We start from the raw sequence: 23,822 nt of genomic DNA, 5'->3' as shown, positions 1-23,822 counted from the left end.
ATCAACATCAAAATCACCACAGATTCTGAAAGCATGGTCCTTTCTTCTAGCATGGAAATTTCCACGTCCCTTTGTCTGCGGTTTAAAACCTCTGCCATTATTTCCTCTGCCACTGGGTGTCTCACCCCTGTGACCATGTGCTTCAGAAGGCTTTTGTCTGCTTGTTGCATTAGATCCAAAACCTCTGGAATATCTAAATTCACAGTCTGCAACTTTATGATTCCCTTTACATAGGAAACACTCAATTTTCCTTTTAAATCTGTGCCCATGTTTCAAACTCAGTACAGACATTTCATTAGACAACACATCATCACTGCTTCTTGAGTCAAATTCTTCCTTTAAAATCAACAGTAAATCTTCAAGCTTTAGATTATCCTTGTGTCTCAGAGTCATAGCTAGATTCTTGTAACTTTGTGGCAGACCTCTGAGAATAGCAGTTATCATATCAATTTCATCAGGAGTTTTGCCTAATTTCTTGAGCTCAAAATCAACAGTAAATCTTCAAGCTTTAGATTATCCTTGTGTCTCAGAGTCATAGCTAGATTCTTGTAACTTTGTGGCAGACCTCTGAGAATAGCAGTTATCATATCAATTTCATCAGGAGTTTTGCCTAATTTCTTGAGCTCATTATAGATTCCCATTAGCTTTCCCAGTTTCTCAGGCAAATGGTCAGTCTCTCTCACTTTAAAATCAAAGATCTGAGCCTTCAGGTAATAAATTTTACTTGTGGTTCTTCCCCCATATTTCCTTTTCAAATATGCAACCATTTCCTTTGATGTCCCCACAGTATATAAATTTGGCACATCGTTAGGATCCACAGATCCAAGAATTAGATTTTTAGCATAGCCATCCAGTTGTTCAAAATCACCTTTCTCTGGCTCATTTGTTGGGGGTTCCATTGTTAAGACATGCTGGGCTCTTTGCATTTGAAGCTTCACTTTAAGGACCCCTTCCCACCAAAGAAAATTGTGAGATTTTAATTGAAGCGCTGCTGTCTCGCCAGGGGAATGGAACGTACTCACAAGTTTGGGTGGTGTTTCTCTGGGTGCAGGAGTTGAGGTTCCAGCTTTTGCTGTGGAAGATTCTGCCTCACTCATCTTCAGGGACTCACGGGGTTAATCCTTTCTTAGGCTGAGCAGCTGGGAGAGGTGAAGCAATCAGCTCGGCTTTCCTCCATCCCTCCGGGGTGCGGCGAATTTAAAAAAAAAAATTCAAAAAGCTTTCTTTCAGTTGCTTTCCAAAGTGCAGACCAGCATTAAGGTGATGATCCCTTTAATCAGCGAGAATTAAAAGTGCTCACACCTTTTCTGGTCACAGCTCTGTCTGGCAAAAAGTAGAAAAAAAACTTTGCAGGAAAAATAGTTTGCTTTTTAAAATAAGCCTCTGTTTCTCTCTCTCTCTCTCTATCCAACAAGCGTTTTAAATGAATAAATGGCCCTCTGCTACCGATTTGTTGGAAAATAGTCAAATAGTGTTGCTCTCAGGGAAAAGGGTTCACGGGATTACTACAAATCAACATAACACTAAGAGCTACATTTCTATGCTGCCTACAGTCGAACAAGCACACACACATAATGGAGTTTCTCTCCTTCTTCTTGACCCCTAGAAAGGAAGTCACCTGATACAAATGACCAATCTGTTTCACAGTAGAAGCTACTTTTCCCGGGCTAATTCCCCATTGGCTCAGTGCCAGGTATCCCTTCCAGGTCAGTCTAAACAATAGCAAACTAGGAATACAAGTTAACCCTATAATGACTGAATCATCAGACCTTGTAAACACATACATTTCCAACAATAACATCTTGCAGTGAGACCTTGCTAAAGGCTATAGTACACAATACACACAACTCACCATTCAAAAACTCTCAGTCTCTGTTTGGGCTTGGGCAAGGGAGAGCTTTTGCCTTCCCTTCTGCAGGATTTTGCCACCAGAAATGGTACCGGGGTGGGGGGCTGTCTGTCCCTTCCTCAGGCTCCATGCGCTATGGACACGTGCCAGAAGAAGGGGCAAACAGCCCCCACACACATCATTTCTGGTGGTAAAAATGCCATGGAAGGGAAGCCTGAAACCATTTTCTTCCCTGTGCCCCCTTGCAGTCAAACAGAGAAACAGCTTTTTTTTTTTTTGAAAAACACTTTATTAGGATATAATAAAAATTCCACCATACATCCAACTTTAACTGATTTTACATCATTTTCCTCCTTTACCCCCCCTTTATCGTCTTCCCACAGTGCTCCAACCTCCTGCTCAAATTTTATGTTAACTCCCTTCAATCTTTTCTTACTATCCCCTCCCATTTACAGGTAACGTATCATTTAGCTGTTATTCTTATATATTTATCTCTTTTATCTACTTTCACCATTCAATAATTGTCAAAACTAAGCAAATTGTCTTTTACATCCCAGTATTTCTCCAAATAGTCTTTCAAATCTTTCCAGTCTGCAAATAATTCTTTTGCCTCCAAATTGTTAAGTTTCCTTGTCATTTTGTCAATTTCAACCATAAAAAGTAGTTTCTTAATCCATTCCCCAATCTCAGGGACTTTGTCCTGTTTCCAACATTGAGCATATGTCATTCTTGCTGCTGTAATCATATACCACATCAATGTCCTTTTGTTCATATTCACTTCTTCCATTTTAAGTCCCAGAAGTAATATTTCCGGTTCTTTCTTAAACTTACATTTCACAATTTTCTCAATTTCTGCATGTATATCAGTCCAATACATTTTAGCTTTGTCACATGTCCACCACATATGATAAAATGAGCCCTCTACCTTTTTACATTTCCAACATTTGTTTGACATATTACTATTCATATTTGCAATCTTTTTTGGTGTCATATACCATCTATACATCATCTTATAACAATTTTCTTTTAAATTATTACATGTTGATATTTTCATTGCATTTTTCCATAAAAATTCCCAAGATGACATAAGTATTTCTTTGTTCATATTAATTGCCCATTTTACCATGTGTTCCTTAACCGTCTCATCCTCTGTATACCATTTTAGCAATATCTTATACATTTTAGAAATCATTTTTTTACCCCCCTCAAACCATACCTTTTCAATCTCATTATATTTCTCCCTAAATCCAAAAGCTTTTTTATCTTTTTTGAAAAAGTCATAGATCTGTCTATATTGTAACCAGCCATACTTAAATGATAGATCTTCTTCATTCTTTATTTTGAGAAACAGAGCTTTTTAAAAGGTGAGACCCTGGTTGATCATATAACCATGATGTACTCAGTGGCTACTAACCATGGTGACTAAAGGGAACCTCCACATTCAAAGGCAGTAAACCCCTGAAGCCCAGTGCCAGGAGACAACAGCAGGGGAAGACCTTAGCCTCTGTGCCCTATTGTTGGACCTCCAGAGGAATTGGTTGGCTACTGCGTGAGATGGGATGCTGGAGTTGATGGACCACTGGCCTGATCCAGCAAGGTCCTTCTTGGGTTCTTATGAAGGCCTCAACTGCTATGCCCTGTTGTTGGACCACCAGATGAACTGGTTGGCCACTGTGTGTGACAAGAAGGATGCTGGACTAGATACCCCACAGGTCTGATCCAGTAGGGCTCTTCTTAAGTTTGGTTGTTTGGGTTTTTTGAATTTTTCATATGTGTGAGTGTGTGTGCCCCTGGAAGTCATGGCGACCTCTGGTAACTGACTCCTAGTGGGGCCTGCAGGATATTCAGAGAGGTGGCTGAATAAAGCCTGCCCCCACCTCCCGACTGCTGGTATTCCAAGGAGGTCTCCCATCCAAGTATTTAGTGTGCCATCTTCTGCAGACCCAGCTTGGGCAGCTTCTAAGGGCAGAGATGCTCTGCAAGGTCATCTCCCAGAGAGCACATCAAGCTTTTTTTAGAGACAGAAGAAAAGATTTCTGTTCCTTCCGGCTTCTCAGAATTAAGACATGAAGCTTTTGAGATGTTTGGTGGGGAACAGATGTGCCCAGAGAGTTGTACACGGCATGCAGATCTTTTCCCCATGTGTTGGCATCTTCAAGATGGATCCTAAAATGCATTTATGTTTGAAAATTGGTGGGCGCACCGGTGTGTGTGTGTGCCAGAAGGTATCCTCGCCTAGTGTGCAAAAAAAGCTGGGACCAGCTCTGGGCATTCCCTGCAATGATTTTGCCCCTTTCTCCATTTTAGCCTCCTCCAGCCTTGGCTATGTGTGTGGGGGAGGTCATCTTCTGAGAGAAATTCCCTCCCCAGGGAGGGAGGCCCATCAGAGACCCACATTCATGGCTTCCAAGCAAGCTGGATTTGGTGGCTTTAAGCACAAACCTCTTTGCTTTCATGATTTCTCGGCAGCGGGGTCCCACGTTCTGCATGCAGGAGGTCCCAGGCTCAGCCCCATAGTTTCTGCTGCTGAGGTCTTGCAGATATGGGGCCAGTCTGAGTAGAAGCATTTGTTTTTTCTCATTTCAGCTTCTGCGTCCAAAGTGGGGCTCCTTGTGGGAGTTGTCCTGGGGATCATGGCCGCTCTCGTCCTGGTGTGGGCCGGGGTCACCTTCTACATCAGTAAGTAAACCAGGGCTGTGTTGGGTAGGGGATTGAGTGGAACAGCATCTTGGAACCATATACTAGAAAATGGCCGTTTCCTGCCTGTAGATACTTCTTTTCTCTAAGAAGGGACCCAGGAAGTCTTCTTGACATAACTTTGTAGAGGGTGCCCTGAAAATACTGCAAGACCAATGGGGGGACGGTGGGCTCCAGAACCCTGCTCTAGCCCGGGGGTGGTGCTGGATGATCTATGGAGGGCCCTTCCAATTCTGATGCTCTGATTCTGTCTCTGCAGGAAAACCAAAAGAAGACAGCTACCAAGAAGCACGGAGTGAGTGATTTCCCCTCCCCTCCCTGAAATATTGAGTTGACACAAGGGTGTGGGGGGGAGATGGCTGCTGTGCCTGAAAGCAGCTGCCCACCACCCCTCCCAGGCCAAAGTGATCTGGATGGGGGGGCACTTTCTGTGGCACACGCAGCCAGCCTGCTGCCAGCCTGAGGGATGCGCTCCGAGAAGAAGCGTGCAACAGTCGAAAGGAAGGAAGATCTCCCTGTTGGATTCTCTCTTGCTAGGAGGAGTTGTTGGGTCTGATCCGGTTGTGCCTTCAGACACTGTGCTCCCCTACCAGGACACGTCTGAATAACAGTTGTAAAATGTTACCAAGAAGGATGGGGCATGGGTGGGTGGGCAGAGCAGCTACTGGGCATGTAGAAGGTTGCTGGTTCAGTCCCTGGTGGGATCTCCAAAGGAAGGATCAGGTCATGTGAAAGACTTTCTGTTATGACTCAGGTGGGCTATCACCTGACGCTGCCACCACTCTGGGTTTAGGTTCCCTTGAGAAGGCCCAGAGCTCCTTCCCAAGACCTTCAGACCTCCCTTTTGGCCGAATAATAGGCGTGAGGACCAGGCAGAGTAAACAACAAATAAGAGGTTTATTTTTATAGGAGATCAAACAACAAGGTGCAGAATAATAACAGTAAGTGCGTAAAAAGAAAAGAAATCAAATGCCGTAACGCATCTAAATATATTTATATTATATATATACTGTCCCTAGCTCATTATCTCAAGTGGCCTTAGACTACTCACCCTTCCCTCAGGATGAGGGTCTCTCCCCTGCAGCAGCTTTCCTTCTGACTCTGCCCTCTGGGAAGAAAGAACAGCTTTCCCTCTTCCACCAGTTCTCTTATTCCAAGCCCTCCTCTTTTCCTATTGGTCAATTTTGGCTCCAGAACTTCCCAAGGCCTTCTGGGATTTGTAGGCCTGGCCTCCTCCCACTGCTACACAGGCTTCCTGGGCCTGCTAGGCCGTGCTTGCACAGCCCAGATCATGACACCTTCATTCAAATCCCTGCAGAGCTGGTGCCAGGCAGAAGAGAGACCAGAAGGACCTACAGAAACCGTCACCCTAAGGCAGCCACGTCTCTTCTGGTGCCCTCTGGGAAGACATACGTGACCAGAACTTTCCAGAAGTGCAGGCTGAGAGAGTTACCAAGCAGAACCACAATTCAAGAAGATCCTTCTCCCCGCCCCCCACATTCCCGCCCTGTGCTGCCCCCAGCCAGCGTTAATGTACCTTTAAGAGTAGTTGCACCTGGGAATTGGAGTCCACAGTTAAGGGTCCCAGAAGCTTCCCTCTGACTGGCTCATTAAGAGGAATTTCCTGAGCTCAGAGGCGCAAAGATAGGAGTTTTATTGTTCTTTTCCGTTTCTTTGTCCATCAACCCTTACTGCAAGGAGAGGGGAAGCCCATCTCTTTTCTCACCACGGCTATAGAACTGACCTAGATCACAAGATGTAACTTTCCACCCAGCTATCAGCTTGATTGTGAGTAAATGATCTTCTGAATGCGTGTGAAGTTAAATAAAGATGATTTAAGCGATCTCAGTAGTCGTTTGTTGACTCACACCTAGAGAGCGCTGGCTTAGCACAGCTCAAGTTAAAGGGGGTTTGGAGGGAGATTGGACCACCCGCCTCTCCAGGGAGAGATCCTGACCCCCCCCTTCCCTCTTCTCCCTTCTGCAGCAAGCGACCAGGGATCAGACAGCTCTGTCAGTGGTAAGTTTTTTGGTCATGGGTTCTGTGGGGAAATGGAAGGGGCTTTTGCTTTCTTCTGGGAGAAACTTTGAGACTTGCCATATAGTCCCAGCCCTTGAATGAGAACAATTTCTCAACCCTTCCACCCCATTTGATCAGCCTCTCATTGGAAATCGTGGAGGGGCTGGGCATTTGGATCTGGTGAGGCAAGGGCAGCTTGACTCACTTCCTTGAGTCGCCATCCAGAGCCACTGGGTCTGCAGGCCCCTCTTGTCGAGCATCTTCTCACTCCCAATACCCACTTTTCCTCTGGGCTGGTGGCCTTCATTTGTAGGGGGCTGGCAGAGGAGCAGGTGGGCCTATCTCCAAGCAGAGGGTTGGTCTGGATGGCCTTTTCATTCCTGCCAGGGGGTTCTATTTCCCCTCCCCAATTTTCAAGCTGCCAGCTGGGAACTTCACTCTCTCCCTGTTTTTTGTTTCTGCAGCATGAGTTCCCATTGGCGTGTGAGAGGGACCAGAAGGAACCCATCCGGATCTGCCCAGAAATGTACAACGCTCACTCTGAGCTTCGGCCCATCTTTGGCACTCCCTGTTATGTCACCTGAGTCTGTACTAATTGGCATAACTCTTTTTTTTATTTAACATTTTTTATTGTTTTAAGTCATAACTATAACAGATAAAGCTACAACATGCTGGAAATATACATGTTATCGTTTGAAACATGACATATGTAAACATTGTTCAGGGACATGTATACTTACATAGTCCAAAATTATTAAAGATATAGACAATTTATAGTTTTGCAGCAGTAAATCATACTAGTACCTGATATTTTGAAACAAAATAAAATATAAAAAATATAATAAACAGAGTTTCTAAGTGCAATAAGTTTTCATAAATTAAGGGTAAGTATAACTTACATACCTGTATATAGAAATAACTGGATGAGCATAGGGTCCAGCATATGCTCTTCTGTTTTGTGTTCTGTCCTTGAGTTTCAAGTTTGTTTGTAACAGCCTCCATTAGGTAGTGATTCCATAATTTTCGGAACCAGGTTTCTATTGTAGGGGCATTAGCATCTTTCCAACAAGACACAATTGTAGTTTTAGCAGCATCAAGCATTATCTCAATAGTTGCTTTATTTGGTCTCTCAAGCAGTTCTGGTGGCCATGTATTTAAAAATAATGAGGAATTTCAGACAGGCGATATCTCCCGGTAGGGAACCGGTTCTCAAACGGGTTCTGGTCTGTCATTTCAGACTAAACCCGTTTGAGAATCGGTTCCCTACCGGAATGTAACTGCCATTTCACACAGAAAAGCTTCAGTCCCGTTTAGGAACTGGGACTGAAGTGTTTTACCTGTCAACCGCTTCCTAGTAGTCTGCAGTTCCCTCTCCCGGTTCCGATATGCTTTTTTCCCGCCTTTTTTTGCCCGCGCGGGCTTTTTTTTTTGAACGTTCAATTTATAGCGTTATAGCGCTATAGCGAAATAACACCATAACGAAATAGCACTATATCAATCCCATTGGAATGCATGGAGTGTTTTTTATACTGCTATAGCGCTATAGCGCTATAAATCAAACGTGTTTTTTTTTAAAAAAAAATTGATCGCCCGCACGGGAGAAAACAGTGGGAAAACAAAGCGGTGTGTGTCTGAAATGCCAAACCGCTTCTGTTCCGGCTCACTTCCGGTAGGGGCAAGCCATGTGTGAAATGGCAGCCCTGTACCGGTTCACCTCAAAACGGAAGATTACCGGCTTGAAACCAGGAGAAACTGGGTAGTGTGAAATTCCCCAATGTCTCTGGTGTAAATGGTACCTGCACTTTAGTTACTTCTTCAATGATCTTAATTATTTCAAACCAAAATGCCTTGATTTTAATGCATTCCCACAAGCAGTGGGCAAAATCAGCTGTTTGTTGGCATCCTTTCCAGCATTTTGGGGAAATTGATGGAGAGGGCATAACTCTTTTTTGAGGATGAGACAATCTCTTTCTTTCTTTCTTTCTTTCTTTCTTTCTTTCTTTCTTTCTTTCTTTCTTTCTTTCTTTCTTTCTTTCTTTCTTTCTTTCTTTCTTCTGCCTCCGAAGAGACAGAGATTTTATTGATTTTAACACACCATAGAATACAAACAAACAAATAATTACAAACAAATACACATACAAACATCTGGGGGTTAATCACAATTCAATACATAATTATGCTAATGCTCATTCCGCCGTAATACTAATTTCTCTTGAACTGTGTAAGCAACTTTTCTAACACTATTAATCTAAAGCGGGTATATTTTTCATTAGATTACAATTATTCTCGTTTATAGAAAAGCTTATACCAATTTATCATACCATGTATAAAAACGTGTCCAAGTATTCTGGAAAGTCAAGTTTGTCGCACCTTTGATCAATAAAGTCAGTTTATCCAACTCTGCCGCCTCCAGAGTTTTATTTACAAATTCTCGTTTTGTGGGTATTTCAGGTAACTTCCAGTATTTTGCATAGAGGATTCTGGCTGCTGTCGTTAAAAATACTATTAAATAGCGGTCTTCTTTCTTAACATTATCAGGTAACATATTCAATAACATCACCTCTGGTATTACAGAGTTTAATATCTTTTACAATATTTAATGCACCATTATCCAATATTTTTTGGCTCTTTCACAAAGCCACCACATATGATAAAAAGACCCCACCTTTTTTTTCGCATTTCCAGCACTTATTAGAACACTTCTGGTCAATTTTAGCTAACATTTCAAGTGTTACATACCATCTATAAAACATTTTATAAATATTTTCTTTATATGGAATTGCTTTCGTGATCTTAATATTTTTCTTCCATATTTGGTCCCATTGCTCAAGTTTAATAGTACGACCAATATTTTGGCCCCATTGTATGATATTCCCTTTTACTATTTCATCTACCATGAAATCATCAAGTAACAACACATAAAGTCTATGTATAAGCTTCTGGTCTGAAGATGTGATGATCTTTTCTAGTTCAGTAAGGTTTTTATAAAACACTATTCTCTTATCTTTAATAAATCTGGACTCTATTTGCGCTCTTTGCCACCATGGTAGATCTTCTAGTTTTCAGAGTCCAAAATATCTAAATACCTACTTGGAGTTTCTTCTTGGTATACGTTCTGAAGTGTAATAGCTTCTAATGGAGCAGTAAGTTTTGAAATTTTTATATAATAATGCTTATGTATGTTCTCCCATACATGCATTAGTGAAGCTCTTATCCAGTGTTGCTTAAAATATTTATGAATCCTTGCTTTTCCATACCATAAAAAGGCATGCCAGCCTAACTGAAGGTCATGCCCTTCCAGCTTCAATATTCTCTTCCAATGTGACCCATTCTTTTATTCACGCTAATGCCGCTGCATTATAATAAAGATTCCAGTTAGGTAGGCCAAAGCCTCCCCGTTCTTTAGTATCCTGGAGAGCTTTCAGCCTTATTCTAGGTCTTTTACCTTGCCATATAAATTTAGAAATCACTTGTTCCAATTCCTTGACGATTTTCTGGTTCTGGAGAACAGGAATTGTTTGAAATAAGAATAACCATTTTGGCAGTATGTTCATTTTGACTGTTGCAATCCAGCACATCAAAGATATCTGTAAATCTTTCCATTTTTCTAAATCCTGTTTTGTTTTCAACAACAAATCTTTATAGTTATTTTCTTGCAGTGAACTACATTTATTAGTCAACACAATCCCTAAATACTTTATTTTCTTCTGCAGTTGAAAGCCTGAAACTTCCTGTAATAGAATTGCCCTCTCTTCTCCCATATTTTTAGTCATTATCTTGGTTTTATTGATGTTGACTCTCAATCCAGCCACTGATCCATAGTCCTCTAATTCTTTTTCCAAAGGTACAATTGATTCCAGTGGATTTTCCAATATAAATGCTAAATCATCTGCAAAAGCCAACAATTTATATTCTTCTCCTTTTAATTTCAGGCCCCTAATCTCCTTTTCTCTTATTGAATCATTCAATACTTCTAATACAAATATAAACATCAAAGGTGATAAGGGGCATCCCTGTCTCGTCCCCTTTTGAATTTCGATGTATTTAGTTCCCCATTAATCATTACCACTGCTTTTTGTCTAGTATAAATGGCCTGAATCATCTTCACAAAGTTATCACCAGCCTGTGCCTCCTCCAGCGCCTTAAGCATAAAGTTCCAATTAACATTGTCAAAGGCCTTTTCCGCATCTAAAAATATTAACGCAAGTGGTTTTTCTGGGTGTGCTTCATAATATTCTATTATATCCAGAATACATCTCAAATTGTTTTTGATTTGCCTTTTTGGTAGGAATCCCGCTTGATCCTTGTGTATTATACTTGACAGCAGTCTTTTAAGTCTTTCTGCTAAAATTGAGGTAAAAAAAATTGTAATCCACATTTAATAATATGATAGGTCTATAGTTTTTGATTTCTTTTTCATCTGTTTCCAGTTTATGCATTAATGAAATTATTGCTTCTTTCCATGATTCCGGCGTTTCTCCATTAGTCAATGTATTATTACACACATGTTTATACTGTGGTTGTAATTGTTCTTCCAATGTAAGATAAAATTCTATTGGCAATCCATCTGGGCCTGGTGCTTTGCCTTTATTTTGCCTTTTAAAAGCCTCCACAACCTCCATCATAGTAATTGATTGATTGAGAGTCTCCCTTTGTTTATCTGTAAATTTCTTCGATTTGTGGCTGTTTAAATATTCTATAATTTGTCCTTCCTTAATCTCCACTTTTCTATATAATTCTTTATAGAAGCTTTCTACTACGGCTTTCATTTCCTGGATTCTATTTGTTTCTATTCCATCGCCTCTGTTCAGAACTTTAATAGTTGATTTTTCTTTCTGTTTCCTTATCTTATAAGTGAGCCATCTCGTTGGTTTGTTTGCATTTTCAAAAAAGTTTTGCTTTGCAAATAACAATTTTTTGCCATTTCCTGTAATAAAAGGCGGTTCATTTTATGTCGCAAAAGCTTAAGTTTATCCTTTGTCTTACACCTTGAAGAATCGATCATGAGTTTTTGTTCTTGAATCTGATTATCTTTTTGTAGCTTAGTATATTCCTGTCTTCTTTGTTTGTTCACTCTTGCTGACTCTTGTATCAAAAGTCCTTTGGAAAAGGCCTTGCAAGTATCCCATATTACCTTTAGGGGAACGTCTTTTTGCCAGTTTATCTTAAAGAAAGTCTTAAGTTCTTCCTTCATTTTGTTAACAAACTTCTGATTTTTCAGGAGGGAGATATTCATAGTCCATCTATTTCTCGGTTTCTGTGATTGCAACACTATCATAATCGGTTTGTGGTCTGCATACACTCCAGCTTCGATTTCCACTTCTAATAAATCCTTAATAATTGTTGTTGACATCCAGCACATATCCAATCTGGACCAAGAATCATGTCTTGCTGAGAAGAAAGTATATTGCCGTGCAGTGGGGTTCCTAACTCTCCAAGCATCCACCAAATTTAATTCATCTAGTAAACTACAAAGAGATGGTGGAAATTCTTTGAGGCCTCCTTTTTCTTCCCTTTTTTCTTTTTACCACTATGACACGAACCCCCTTTAAACAGTCAGTTCTGTGAGGGTCTGCATGTCTGGACCTAGTCAAAGTAGACTTTATTTGTCTGACCAGTCCTCTACACAAATCTGCAGAAGTCTCTTCGGGGTGTTTGTTTTACTTATTAAAGAGTTAGGCACCACGGCTTGTTAACTTCAAACCAGAACAGGCTTTATTTACAGAAAACACAACAGGGGGATGGAATATATATATACAAAGGATATTTTGTTTCCTTTCAGACTTTAGTTCTTGCCATTACGTTCACTTAGGCTGTATGTTTATTACTTTCAGTTCATACATAGGTGGTCATCAGTTCACTAAACACGCTTCTACTCCCACTCTCCAGCCACTTCTTTGTGGTTTTCCTTTGGCTTTTACTAACAGGTCTCTCTGAGTCTCCCTGGTCACCAGACCAGCTTTCCAGACTCCTGCCAGACCGTTCTTTAGCCCTTTCTAAGCCACCTCCAGTTCCTTCTGGAAGAATGTATCTGGTGTTTGTGTTTTACTGTTCCCACTCTGTGCACCCTCCTCTTTCACTTTAGAGGGATTCGGGGCAACAGGTCCTCAGCCACAGTTCTTTGCTCAAACTGTGAACAGGCTGTTTCCACAGAGCTACAGAGATCTGTTTCCTTCACAGAGCTCCTCAGTTTTCTGCCCGCTCTCTCCTAACTCCACTCATCCACCTCCTACTAACTGCTTCTTTCCAACTGCCAATTCCAAACCGACCGTTTGGTCCAGTAAATGCCAATCACTGAGGGTTCCAAGCTAAATGGCCCCCTCCTCACTCAGTCATGTGACTCAGCAGTGTTCTGTGTTTACTTTCTGCTGGTCCCAGATTTTCAATTCCGTCACAACCACATTCCGATTTTCTGTCTTCTTTTGAATCGAAAACTGTGTTAAAATCTCCTATTATACAAATCTCTTGAAATTCTTGTTGAACAATCAAATTTTTCAGTTTTTCCTGATGTTGATTGGGTGCATAGATGTTGACTACTAGCATCTTTTTCATTATTCTCTGTACCATCAGCATCAAAATTCTTCCATCTTTCGAGTTATACACTTGTTTCAGTTGTAGATAATCTTTAATATAGGTTGCAACACCTCTCTTCTTTTTTTCCTCGTCCGAGGAAAAGAAGGCATTGCCCAAACCTTTTATTTGTAAATGTTTTTCATATTTTTTTCTAATGTGAGTTTCTTGTAAACAAACAATATCCATATTTTGTTTTCTTAGTTGATTAAAAACTCTCCTCTTCTGTGGTCCATTTAATCCATTCACATTTACAGATAAAAATTTTATTTTACTTCTTTCCATTCTGATTGGGGGTCTTTTTCCTGTTTTTCTTTTGAGTGTTGCCTTGTGTGCACTGGAGAATGCCTTGTCGTTCCCGTCTGTTTCCCAGTTCTTGGCTGTCTTGGTAGTTCTACTCTGGATGCTGTAGCTCCCTGAACTTTTTCCTCTTTTTCCTCTTCGGCTTCTTCTTCTTCAAACTCAATGCCTTTCCCACCTCACTCTTTGGTCAAGAGTTCTCCATTCCTCCTCAAAAATTCTTCAGCTTTGAATACAGATGTGATTCTGTATTTTTTTTCTCTGTAGGTCAGGAATAGGCCTTCTGGCAGGAGCCATCTATATTGTATGTTGTTATTTCTCAGAACCTCAGTCAAATTTTAGTATTCTCTTCTTTTCTCCCTGACTCTCCAGTGGATTTCTTTAAGTACATTGATTTCAGTTTCTTGCATCATTAATGGTGCACTGCTCTTTTATGGAAACGCACCTGGACCTCTCTTGGCAGTTGGAGTTTTCTTGCATACGCTGAGTTCATCCTAAACACCACATCAATCTCTTGGCTAATCATATCCACTTCTTCCATATTGAGATGCTCTGCCAAGAGTTCGGCCATTTTCCTGGGAAGATCTTCGTTTTCCCCCTCAGGTATATTTTGAAACCTTAAAATAAATGCTGCTCTTTCCACCTGAAGTCTTATTATATCTTGGTCCATCGTAGACTGTTTCATCTCAGTATCCTTCAGTCTATCTTCCATTACTTGCATTTTACTCTCTATATTCCCTGTAGATATGCTCAGTTCACTAATCTTCTGTGTATTATCAGTTATTTGTTTCTGTAGTGCCTGTAGGCTAGTGGTGAATTTTTCAGTGATACTTTCCATGACTTTTTTGATTGGATCTATCGCAACTTGAATTGAGTTACTAATTTTGTCCATGGAAATTTTAATGGGTTGCAAAGCCTCCGCAGTGCTACTCTATTCCACACACTGTCACACCCGACCTCCACGCTTGAGACTGTAGTGCATTGTGTCGTGGCACCGGGTGCCCCCGAAAACCCTACTTGGCCTCAGACTGGGGGGGGGGGTGTCTTCTCACACCTGTGTCCTCTTCCCCTTCAACCAGTGTCCTGCCATTTTGCCTCTTATACCTCCCTGTTCTTCTTTCTGAACCACCCTTCCCCTGTCCTTCTATTGGCCCCTACCCCTGTCCTTCATGGCCGGGCCCGGGGCAGACCATTCCCTTGGACCCCACTGTTTACTTAACCTAACCTGAATAATATCGACCAAGGATTCTCTATACCCAAACAAAGGTGTTTTTCTCTGATACGGAGCTAAATATCCTTTTTGACCCAGACACTGCGAAGTTGTAACCTAAACAATTAAAAAACATGAACTTTATATCTATCTTATACCAAAAGAATGTTATTGTCTTGTCTACTAACATCAGCTAGAAAATTAACCTAACCTGGAAGGGGGAGGCCTACTAATTAGTAGGCTTTCATTACATTCCTAGAAAATCTTACCTAGGAAAAAATGTGAATTAAAAAATCTTTAGAATCCCACCTTATTAGTATACTACAGTGGGGCCTGCCCGCCCTACTCCAGCATCCTGTTTTCCCCAGCAGCCAGCCAGGGCCGGCTCTAGGTGTTTCTGCGCCCTAGGCGAGGCTGCCTTGTGGCGCAGATGCCAACCTCCCAGTGGGGCCTGGAAACCTCTGGAGCCAGCCACCCTTTTGCTGCCGCCACCCCGTCTCTTCCCCCCCACCCCCGCCGCCACCAAAGGGGGGGAGGAGGGGGGAGGCACAGCTTGGCGCCACATCCAGGGCCCGGCGCCCTAGGCGAATGCCTAGTTCGCCTAGTGGGTGAGCCGGCCCTGCAGCCAGCCAGATGCTTTTTTAAGGAAGAGCAAAGAAGCCAATTTCACCCATGATTCCCAGCCCTCCCCCCCCAGGAACTCCTTTTCGGAGGTCTGCTGACCCAGAAGGTGGAGGCTCCTTTCAGTCACCAGTTTGAAGAGCTTTGTCTGTTTTCCTCTCTTTTGAGCCACCTTGAGTCTCTCTTATGGAAGGAAGGCGAAATGGGATTATTATTTTAATAAATGTGAGGAATTGCCCTCCGTGAATTTGAAGAGGCGTCACAGTGGATATGTTGTGTGAAGAAGCATTTAATTATTTCCCTGACCTAGGCTCTCTATCAAATTCACTGGGTGCCCCAATCATATCCAGGCAACATGAGTCCTTACCAGAGGAGAGGTCATCCTGGGCACGCTCCACAACCTGCGCCCCCTGCCCTTGCTCCAAGGAAGCTCCTTCTGCCTCAGAGACTGTAGCTTCTTTCTTCACGAATGGGCCCCACATCTGACCAAGGAATGGATCCTGCCCCACTCCCAGAATCTGCACCCTTCCATCAGCAGACCTGCCAAGTTATCCGGAGGGATCAGAAATTCTCTAGTAGAAGAGGCTGCTGAAGGAGGCCACAAAATCTCCAATTTGGATGATTAACACTTGGCCTTTAGGATAAGGCCAGATACCGTTGCTTGGATTAGACATATCTGCAGGGAATCCCCTCACCTGCTCTGCCTGCCTCTTCTCCTCTGCCTGATTCAGGAGGAAGCCTTCGGCCAGGGCCACCGCCTGGGAACTGGTCTCCGGCCCGCATCCTCTGACTCAGCCCTGCATTTCCTGGGGCAGGATCTTCAAGAACTGCTCCAGGATCACCAGGTCCAGGATCTGCTTCTTGGTGTGCCAGTGGCTGCAAAGTCCGTGGAGCTGGCTGCAAACCTCTCGGGGCCCGTCGGCCTCATGGTAGCGGAACTGCCGGAAGTCTCGGCAATGGACATCTGAGGTTGAAATGAGCTGATCACGGATAATATAGCGCCGGGCTTTCCCAGAATTCAACACCACTCCCAGATGGGATGAGATGGAGGCCTTTCCTTGAGGAGTCGACTGGCTTTCGAGCAAGGGAACATTTACCTTTTTAAGATCATGTTTCCTGCCAACCTAGAATTCCAAAGCAAGAAATTGCAAGTAGATAAATAGGGACCACTTCAGTGGGAAGGTAACAGCGTTCTGTGCGCCTTGGTGTTTAGTCATGCCGGCCACATGACCACGGAAACGTCTTCAGACAGCGCTGGCTCTTCGGCTTTGAAATGGAGATGAGCACCGCAACCCTAGAATCGGACTCGACTGGATTTCGAGCAAGGGAACCTTTACCTTTAAATAGGTACCACTTTGGTGGGGAAGGTAACAGCCTTCCCTGCGCCTTGGTGTTTAGTCACATGACCACGGAAACCTCTTCAGACAGTGCTGGCTCTTTGGCTTTGAAACGGAGATGAGCACCGCAACCACTGGCTTTCAAGCAAGGGAACCTTTGGGGCTCTTTTTGTAGCAGGAGCTCCTTTGCATATTAGGTGAAACACCCCTAATGTAGCCAATCCTCCAAGAGCTTACAGAGCTCTCCTTACAGGGGCTACTGTAAGCTCCTGGAGGATTGGCTACATTAGGGGTGTGTCACCTAATATGCAAAGGAGTTCCTGCTACCAAAAGGGGCTGTCCCTACAAAAAGAGCCCTGCACAGAAGCTGGGCTTGCATTTTCCCTCCTGGGTCCCTTGAAGGGCTGAAACGCTCTCTAAGCAGGGATTGCTTGGGGGTCGGCATTTCTCACCAGTGTGGTGTCCCAGCACCTTTTTTTTTGGGGGGGGGGGGGGCCCCATTTCCTGCTGGGCGATAACCAATGCAACCCGATGAGTGCCGCCTCTTTTCCCTTTCCCAAAAAGAGCATTGTGTCGAAGGGTTAAAGACAGAGAGCTGCAGTCCTAGAGGAGCACATTGGAGGGGGGGACACACACACACACACACACACACACACAGAGCAATTTCTTCCTCCTCCCCTTGCAAGAAAGCGCCTCTGAGTCTTGCGGGGTTCTGCTTGAAGGGCTTGGCCGGAATCCGGTGAGCTCAAAGAGGCTTTGGAGGTGGGCGATATGGGGTGGGGGGGCTGCAATGCAGGAGAGAAAGGAGGCAGATGTAGCGGGGGGGGCGAAAGAGAGAGCCCCCCCAGTTTCTTCCTTGCTCCTCTAGGGTCCCCGCTCCTGCCCCCCGGATAGCTGCTTGTCCCCTTTGTGCAGAGAGCCCCGAGGTTCCTGCAGCGGACTTGAGCGCAGGATCCGAATCCGGCCCCTTTGGAGACGCTCAGGAAACCCATGCAAAAGAGAACCTGAAGAGTGCAAAGGGGGATTTTCGGAGGAAGTCCTTCCTCCTCGGCATCCACAGCTGTGCCCCTTCTTTGCCTTACAGTCCACACTGTCTATGGAGCTGCGGTGGCTCAAGTGGTTAAGACGCTGAACTGCAGGCTGTGGAAGGTCGGTAGTTCGAGACCCGGGTGTGCCGCATGACGGAGTGAGCTCCTGTCCCTAGTTCCAGCTCCTGCCAACCTAGCAGTTCGAAAGCAAGAAATTGCAAGTAGATAAATAGGGACCACTTCGGTGGGAAGGGAACAGCGTTCCCGTGCGCCTTGGTGTTTAGTCATGCCGGCCACATGACCACGGAAACGTCTTCGGACAGCGCTGGCACTTCGGATTGGAAACGGAGATGAGCACCGCAACCCTAGAGTAGGACTCGACTGGCTTTTGAGCAAGGGAACCTTTACCTTTTACCACACATCTATCAGGCTGTACCAATATATTAGTATGGAATCGATGGGTTTTAAAACACTGGCACAGTCCACTGTTTGGCGCGGGGGAACTGCAGGGAGTTTGGGGGCAGGGAAGAAGCAGGGAAACCCGTCCCCCTGTGGCAGAGACAGAAGCTGATGGAGCGGACAGGATTATTTTGTGCTCTTTTCTCTCGGTTCCCCCCCACACACACACACATGGATTCAAGGCAGCTTCCCTTGAGACTGCAGGCGGAGGGACACGTTTTGGGAAGCTTCCCTCTGCTGGAATCTCCCTGCTGCAGAAAAGCATCATGGCAGAGAGTGCCAAAACTTTTCCCCTGCATGGCTAGGTTTCTGTGTGCGGGGAGACAGTGATTCCGAGCTGGCGTCTCTCACCTGCCGCCTGGAGTCAGCCACTCCATCCACATCAGGGATCTCCCACCTCAGTCCCAGCCAGGGGCCACTTCATAGAAAAAGAGGTGCAGGAGCTCATTAGCATAACTCATTCGCATAACTCATTTGCATATGCCACACCCCCTGACATCACAAGAAGTGTGTCAGAAGGCAACACCCACCGCTCAGACACCACTGGGCTGTTTTGGATTGCTAGCCATTTTGGGGGGGGGGGGACTGCCACTGGACTGTTTTGGACTGGGGGGGCTCTGCAACTTACCTGGCTGCTTCTTGCTCTGATCGGGGGGTGGTGGGAGGAGGGGGTGGGGCTTGTTGCGTGTGCCCGCCCCCTGGGTTCTTTACTGCCAGAGCTCCGCTCTTGTGTGCTCCTGCAGGAAATGACCCCTGGTCCCAGCACACATTCTCCTAAAAGTGTGGGGGGGGGCAGGCAGGAGGGTCTTGGTTTCCCTCAGAGAGCTGGTTTGGTGTCATGGTTAAGTGCGCAGACTCTAATCTGGGAGAACCAGTTTGATTCCCCCACTCCTCCACTTGCACCTGGCTGGATGACCTTGGGCAAGCCGTGGTTCTGATAAGAGCTGTCCTTGAAAAAGAGCCGTTTCTGTCAAGAGCTCTCTCAGCCCCGCCTACCTCACAGGGTGTCTGTTGTGGGGAGGGGAAGGGAAAGGAGTTTGTAAGCCGCTCTGAGACACCTTGGGTAGTGAAGGGCGGGGTATAAATCCAGTTTCCTCCTCCTCCTTCAGGTGGGGAAAGGGACTTCTCTCCCAGGAACAGGTGGGCAGAATTTTCAAGAAGCATTTCCAGAGGAGGAGGGGGATGGATGGATGGATGCATAAGGAAGGTGGGAACACCCATATTGTAGAATGGCTGTTTGAAGGGGGAGATGTCGGGGCAAACACCCAAGAGCCTTGATAAATCAAATCCAGTTATCTTGGATTGTGCTCCGAATCCAGAAAATGCGTGTGGGGCAAAAAGGGATTTCTTTCTTTCTTTCTTTCTTTCTTTGTTTCTTTCTTTCTTTCTTTCTTTCTTTCTTTCTTTCTTTCTTTCTCAGGCAGGAGCGGAAGGACCCCCGGGACGCCTCCCCCCCCCTCTCCTCTGTGTGCTGAAGGGAAAAGAGCCGCCATGCCGCCAACTCAGGTATTGGGGGGGGGCATCATTCGGGAGACAGTTGGAATGCTTTCTGCTCTGTTGTAATGCTCAGAGGATCGGGCTCCTTCCCATTAATTCGGGAAGCTTCCTGCCAAGATCAGGGCCCTGCGGGACTTGTCACAGTTCCACAGGGCTGTGAAAACAGAACTTTTTAGGGCGGGCGTTCCGCTAGGAGCGACGTCCTACCAGCAGCGCCCTGTGTGAGCTCCGATCCAACACGACCTAGCGCGGTGGCACCGCTGAATGTGTCCCTAAGCGGCACTTTATTTTTATCGCCATCGAATGAATGTTTTACATTGACTTGTCTATGTTTTTAAAGGATGTATTTTATTCTCTTACTGTAAAATGTATACTGCTTTGTCGGTTTTGGAAGCCGCCCTGAGCCCGCCTGGCGGGAAGGGTGGGGTAAAAGTGAAATAAATGAATAAATAAATAAAAGAAGAGCCTAGGATGGTTTTTGAAGGGAAGCAGGACAATATAGAACATTGCTTTGACTTGGGCCAAGTCAAAATGTCTCTGGGTCAATGAAGGATCTCCCACAGGAAATGTTTTGGTTCTTGATCATACGGACATCTCTGGCCTCTTCCCCAAGTGCTGCTAGCCCACTGCGACTGAAAACAGCCATTCTCGTTCCAGAACGTTCCCAAGGAGGGCTGGGGGGGGGGGGAGGTGTCCCCACTCTTCGTGCTGCTCACCACGATGAATCATAGAATAGAATCATAGAGGAATTTCAGACAGACGATATAATCCGGAAGAGGAACGGTTCCCAAACGGTTTCTGGTCTGTCATTTCAGACAGAACCGTTTTAGAACCAGTTCCCTACCGGAAGAGGAACGGTTCCCAAATGGTTTCTGGTCTGTCATTTCAGACAGAACCGTTTTAGAACCGGTTCCCTACCAGAATATATTTGCAATTTCAGACACAAACGCTTCTGTCCCATTTAGGAAATGGGGCTGAAGCGTTTTACCTGTCAACCGCTTCCAAGTAGTCTTCAGTTTCCTCTCCCGGTCACGATGCACTTTTTCCCGCCGTTTTTCGCCTACGCGGGCGATCTCCAGCTTTTTAAAAAAAACGTTTGCTTTATAGTGTTATAGTGCTATGACGCTATAACGGAACAGCCTTATATCAACCCCATTGGAATGCCTGGAGTGTTTTGTTATAGTGCCCTAGCGCTATAGCATTCTAAAGCGAATGTTCAAAAAAAAAAGCCGGAGATCGCCCACACGGGCGAAAAACGGCAGGGGGAAAGCGGGAAAAAGCAGTGCAGTCTGAAATGGCAAACCGCTTCAGATCCAGCTCTTTACCGGAAGGGGAAAGCCATGTGTGAAATGGCAGCCCTATGCCGGTTTACTCCATGACGGATCAAAAACGGCTTCAAAACGGGTTAAAAAGGGTAATGTGAAATTCCTCATAGAGTTGGAAGAGACCTCCAGGGTCACCTAGTCCAACCCCCTGCACAAGGCCGGAAATTCACAAAGACCTCCCCCTCCACACCCGCAGTGACTCCTGTTCCACGCCCAGGAGATGACAAAAAATCTCCAGGATCTCCAGCCAAACTGGCCTGGAGAAAAATGGCTTCCTGACCCCAAAGTGGTGATCGGCATTTCCCTGGGCGTGAAGGAAAGGGCTACGAGAACTAACCACTGAGGCAACCCTCCCTACCCCACCCTCCCTCTCAGGATCTGCCCAAGTTCACAGAATCGGCATTGCTGTCCGATGGCCATCCAGCCTCTGCTTAAAAACCTCCAAAGGAGGAGAGCCCACCACCTCCCGAGGAAGCCTCTCCCACTGAGGAACCACTCTAACTGCCAGGAAGTTCTTCCTCACGTTCTGCCTATAACTCTCCTGTTTTAATTTCAACCCGCTGGTTCTGGTCCGACTTTCTGGGGCAACAGAAATCGACTCCGCACCATCCTCTAGATGACAGCCCTTCGAGTCCCTTGAAGATGGTGATTGTATCACCTCTCAGTCATCTCCTCCCCGGGCTAACCAATTGGCTCTCTCCGTTTTTGGCTTCATCCCACGGCTTAGCTTTCCAGTTATGTGAAGAGATTGCTTCCTTCTCCTCCTCCTTGCAGGCCGGGGTGTCCTTCGAGGAGGTGGCCGTGGACTTCACCTGGGGGGAGTGGGCCCTGCTGCGCCCGGCCCAGAGAGCGCTCTACAAGGAGGTCATGCTGGAGAACTTTGGGAACGTGGCCTCTCTGGGTGAGGAGGAGCCTTCTCTCTTTCCTTCTGTGAGGAGGGACTGTAAGGAAGCCCTGAAGGAGGAGGGCCGTGGTGTGTCAGGCTGTCTGCCCTGGTCCCCATGGCTGGTCTCTGCCTCCCTCCGCGATCCTCCCTCTTAGGTGGGGAGGGTCCTCCTGTGCTCTCCTTGCAGGGGGGGGGGAGACCCTGACTGGCAACAGAAGACCTGCCAGGGGAGGCCCGGTCTGGGGATGGTGGTGGAGCAGTCTAAGCAGGGGGCTTCCTTGGCCAAAACCTGGGCTGAGATGTTCCTGTGGAAGGAACTCTGCTGTCTTTTCTTTGTCATGTAAGTTCTCAGCTGGCATTTCCATCTCAGCCTGGCATTGAACAGGCACAGCACTGCCAGCGTTATGCCAGGACCCCTCTTCTTGTCTAGGGCCTCAGTCTGCCCCACAAGATAGAAAAAGGTTTCGCTTAAAGCAGTTGTTCCCTTTAAGCTGAGTTAGTGTGAGCTAGCTCACGGTTTTTTAGCCTCCAGCTCACACATTTTTGTCTCGGCTCAGGGAGGAGGGCTCCAGAGCCAACTAATTTATGCAGCGGCCAAATTGCTCGCGCACAATTTTAATGCCAGTAGCTCACAAAGTAGAATTTTTGCTCACAAGACTCCATAGCTTAGAGGGAACATTGGCTTAAAGTGTCCGCCCCCCCCCCCCCCCCCCCAATCCTTGCTTTCATTCCCAGAGACGAGGTGCCGAAAGGCCCAAGAGGAAGAAGAACCGTGATCAGGCTTGGAAGAAATAATGACCCAAATCCTTTAAAATTCAAAATGAGCTTTCTGGATGCTGAAAGCTCGCGATCCTGACTTGCTAAGATCATTTCAGATTCCAGCAACAAGGAAATGGTCAGTTTTTGTGACAACAAAGGTTGCAGGAGACCGTAAAGGGATTTTCTTCAGCTAAACGTCTTCACACATTCACGTGAACAATCTGGTTTGCTTCCTGGGTTAGTTATAAAGGGACAAACTCATCTTCAGGCTCCATAATGGATCTGTAAGCAAGTCCAAGGAGCTGCGGTGGCTCAAGTGGTTAAGCAAGAAATTGCAAGTTGATAAATAGGTACCACTTCAGTGGGAAGGTAACAGCATTCCGTGCACCTTGGTGTTTAGTCATGCCGGCCACATGACCACGGAAACGTCTTCGGACAGCGCTGGCTCTTTGGCTTGGAAACGGAGATGAGCACCGCAACCCTAGAGTCAAATTCGACTGGCTTTCGAGCAAGGGAACCTTTACCTTTAAGCAAGTCCTAAATGGTTGTTTCTGAGTGAATCTCAGATCACAGTCCGCATTGTTTCCAATGGGTGTCTTGAATCCTGGAACTGGCAAATAGGACGGTGTGATTGGATTCCACTGTCAAAGGACAGTGATATGGGAGATGAAGTCTATAAGGTCTGGGAACCAGCCATATATGTCAGATCAGGTTCTTCCATCTCACCTACGGTTGCCCCTAAGGAGAGAAACACGGTCTTCAGATTGGCAGCTATAATCTACTTTCTCCCGCCTTCTTCCTCTCTGCCTCTTTCTCTCACTATGGCCTCCAGTCCCATAGTATTTATCCCCATTGCTCTGACGCTGCTCCTGGTTTCTGCTCAGTGGCCTTCCAGTGTCTCTGTCCAAATCTGCATTTGCAGAGGAGAGTGACAAGGGGCCTGGAGACCAAGAAGCCCTATGAGGAAAGGGTGAGGGACTTGGGAGTGACAAGGGGCCTGGAAACCAAGAAGCCCTAGGAGGAAAGGCTGAGGGACTCGGGAGTGACAAGGGGCCTGGAGACCAAGAAGCCCTAGGAGGAAAGGCTGAGGGACTTGGGAGTGACAAGGGGCCTGGAGACCAAGAAGCCCTAGGAGGAAAGGCTGAGGGACTTGGGAGTGACAAGGGGCCTGGAGACCAAGAAGCCCTAGGAGGAAAGGCTGAGGGACTTGGGAGTGACAAGGGGCCTGGAGACCAAGAAGCCCTAGGAGGAAAGGCTGAGGGACT

At 45.5% G+C, this 23,822-nt stretch overlaps 1 protein-coding gene across 1 annotated transcript in view; it reads left to right on the top strand.

Annotated features, from left to right (window-relative positions):
* Positions 1-23,822, top strand: part of LOC107124072 (class I histocompatibility antigen, F10 alpha chain-like) — a gene marked incomplete at its 3' end in the record, with an annotated part of 78,493 nt that overhangs the window by 50,978 nt on the left and 3,693 nt on the right. Inside the window, exons 5-6 of the mRNA XM_015427459.1 lie at positions 4,436-4,528; positions 4,806-4,841. Coding sequence (XP_015282945.1) covers positions 4,436-4,528; positions 4,806-4,841 — 129 coding nt within the window. The remainder of the gene's footprint in view (positions 1-4,435; positions 4,529-4,805; positions 4,842-23,822) is intronic.

The sequence above is a fragment of the Gekko japonicus genome, unplaced genomic scaffold, assembly GCF_001447785.1.
Source record: "Gekko japonicus isolate JY-2015 unplaced genomic scaffold, Gekko_japonicus_V1.1 scaffold3094, whole genome shotgun sequence".
Classification (NCBI taxonomy): Eukaryota; Metazoa; Chordata; class Lepidosauria; order Squamata; family Gekkonidae; genus Gekko; species Gekko japonicus.
The sequence above is the reverse complement of the archived record's forward strand: the minus strand, read 5'-3'. Positions and strand labels throughout refer to the sequence as shown.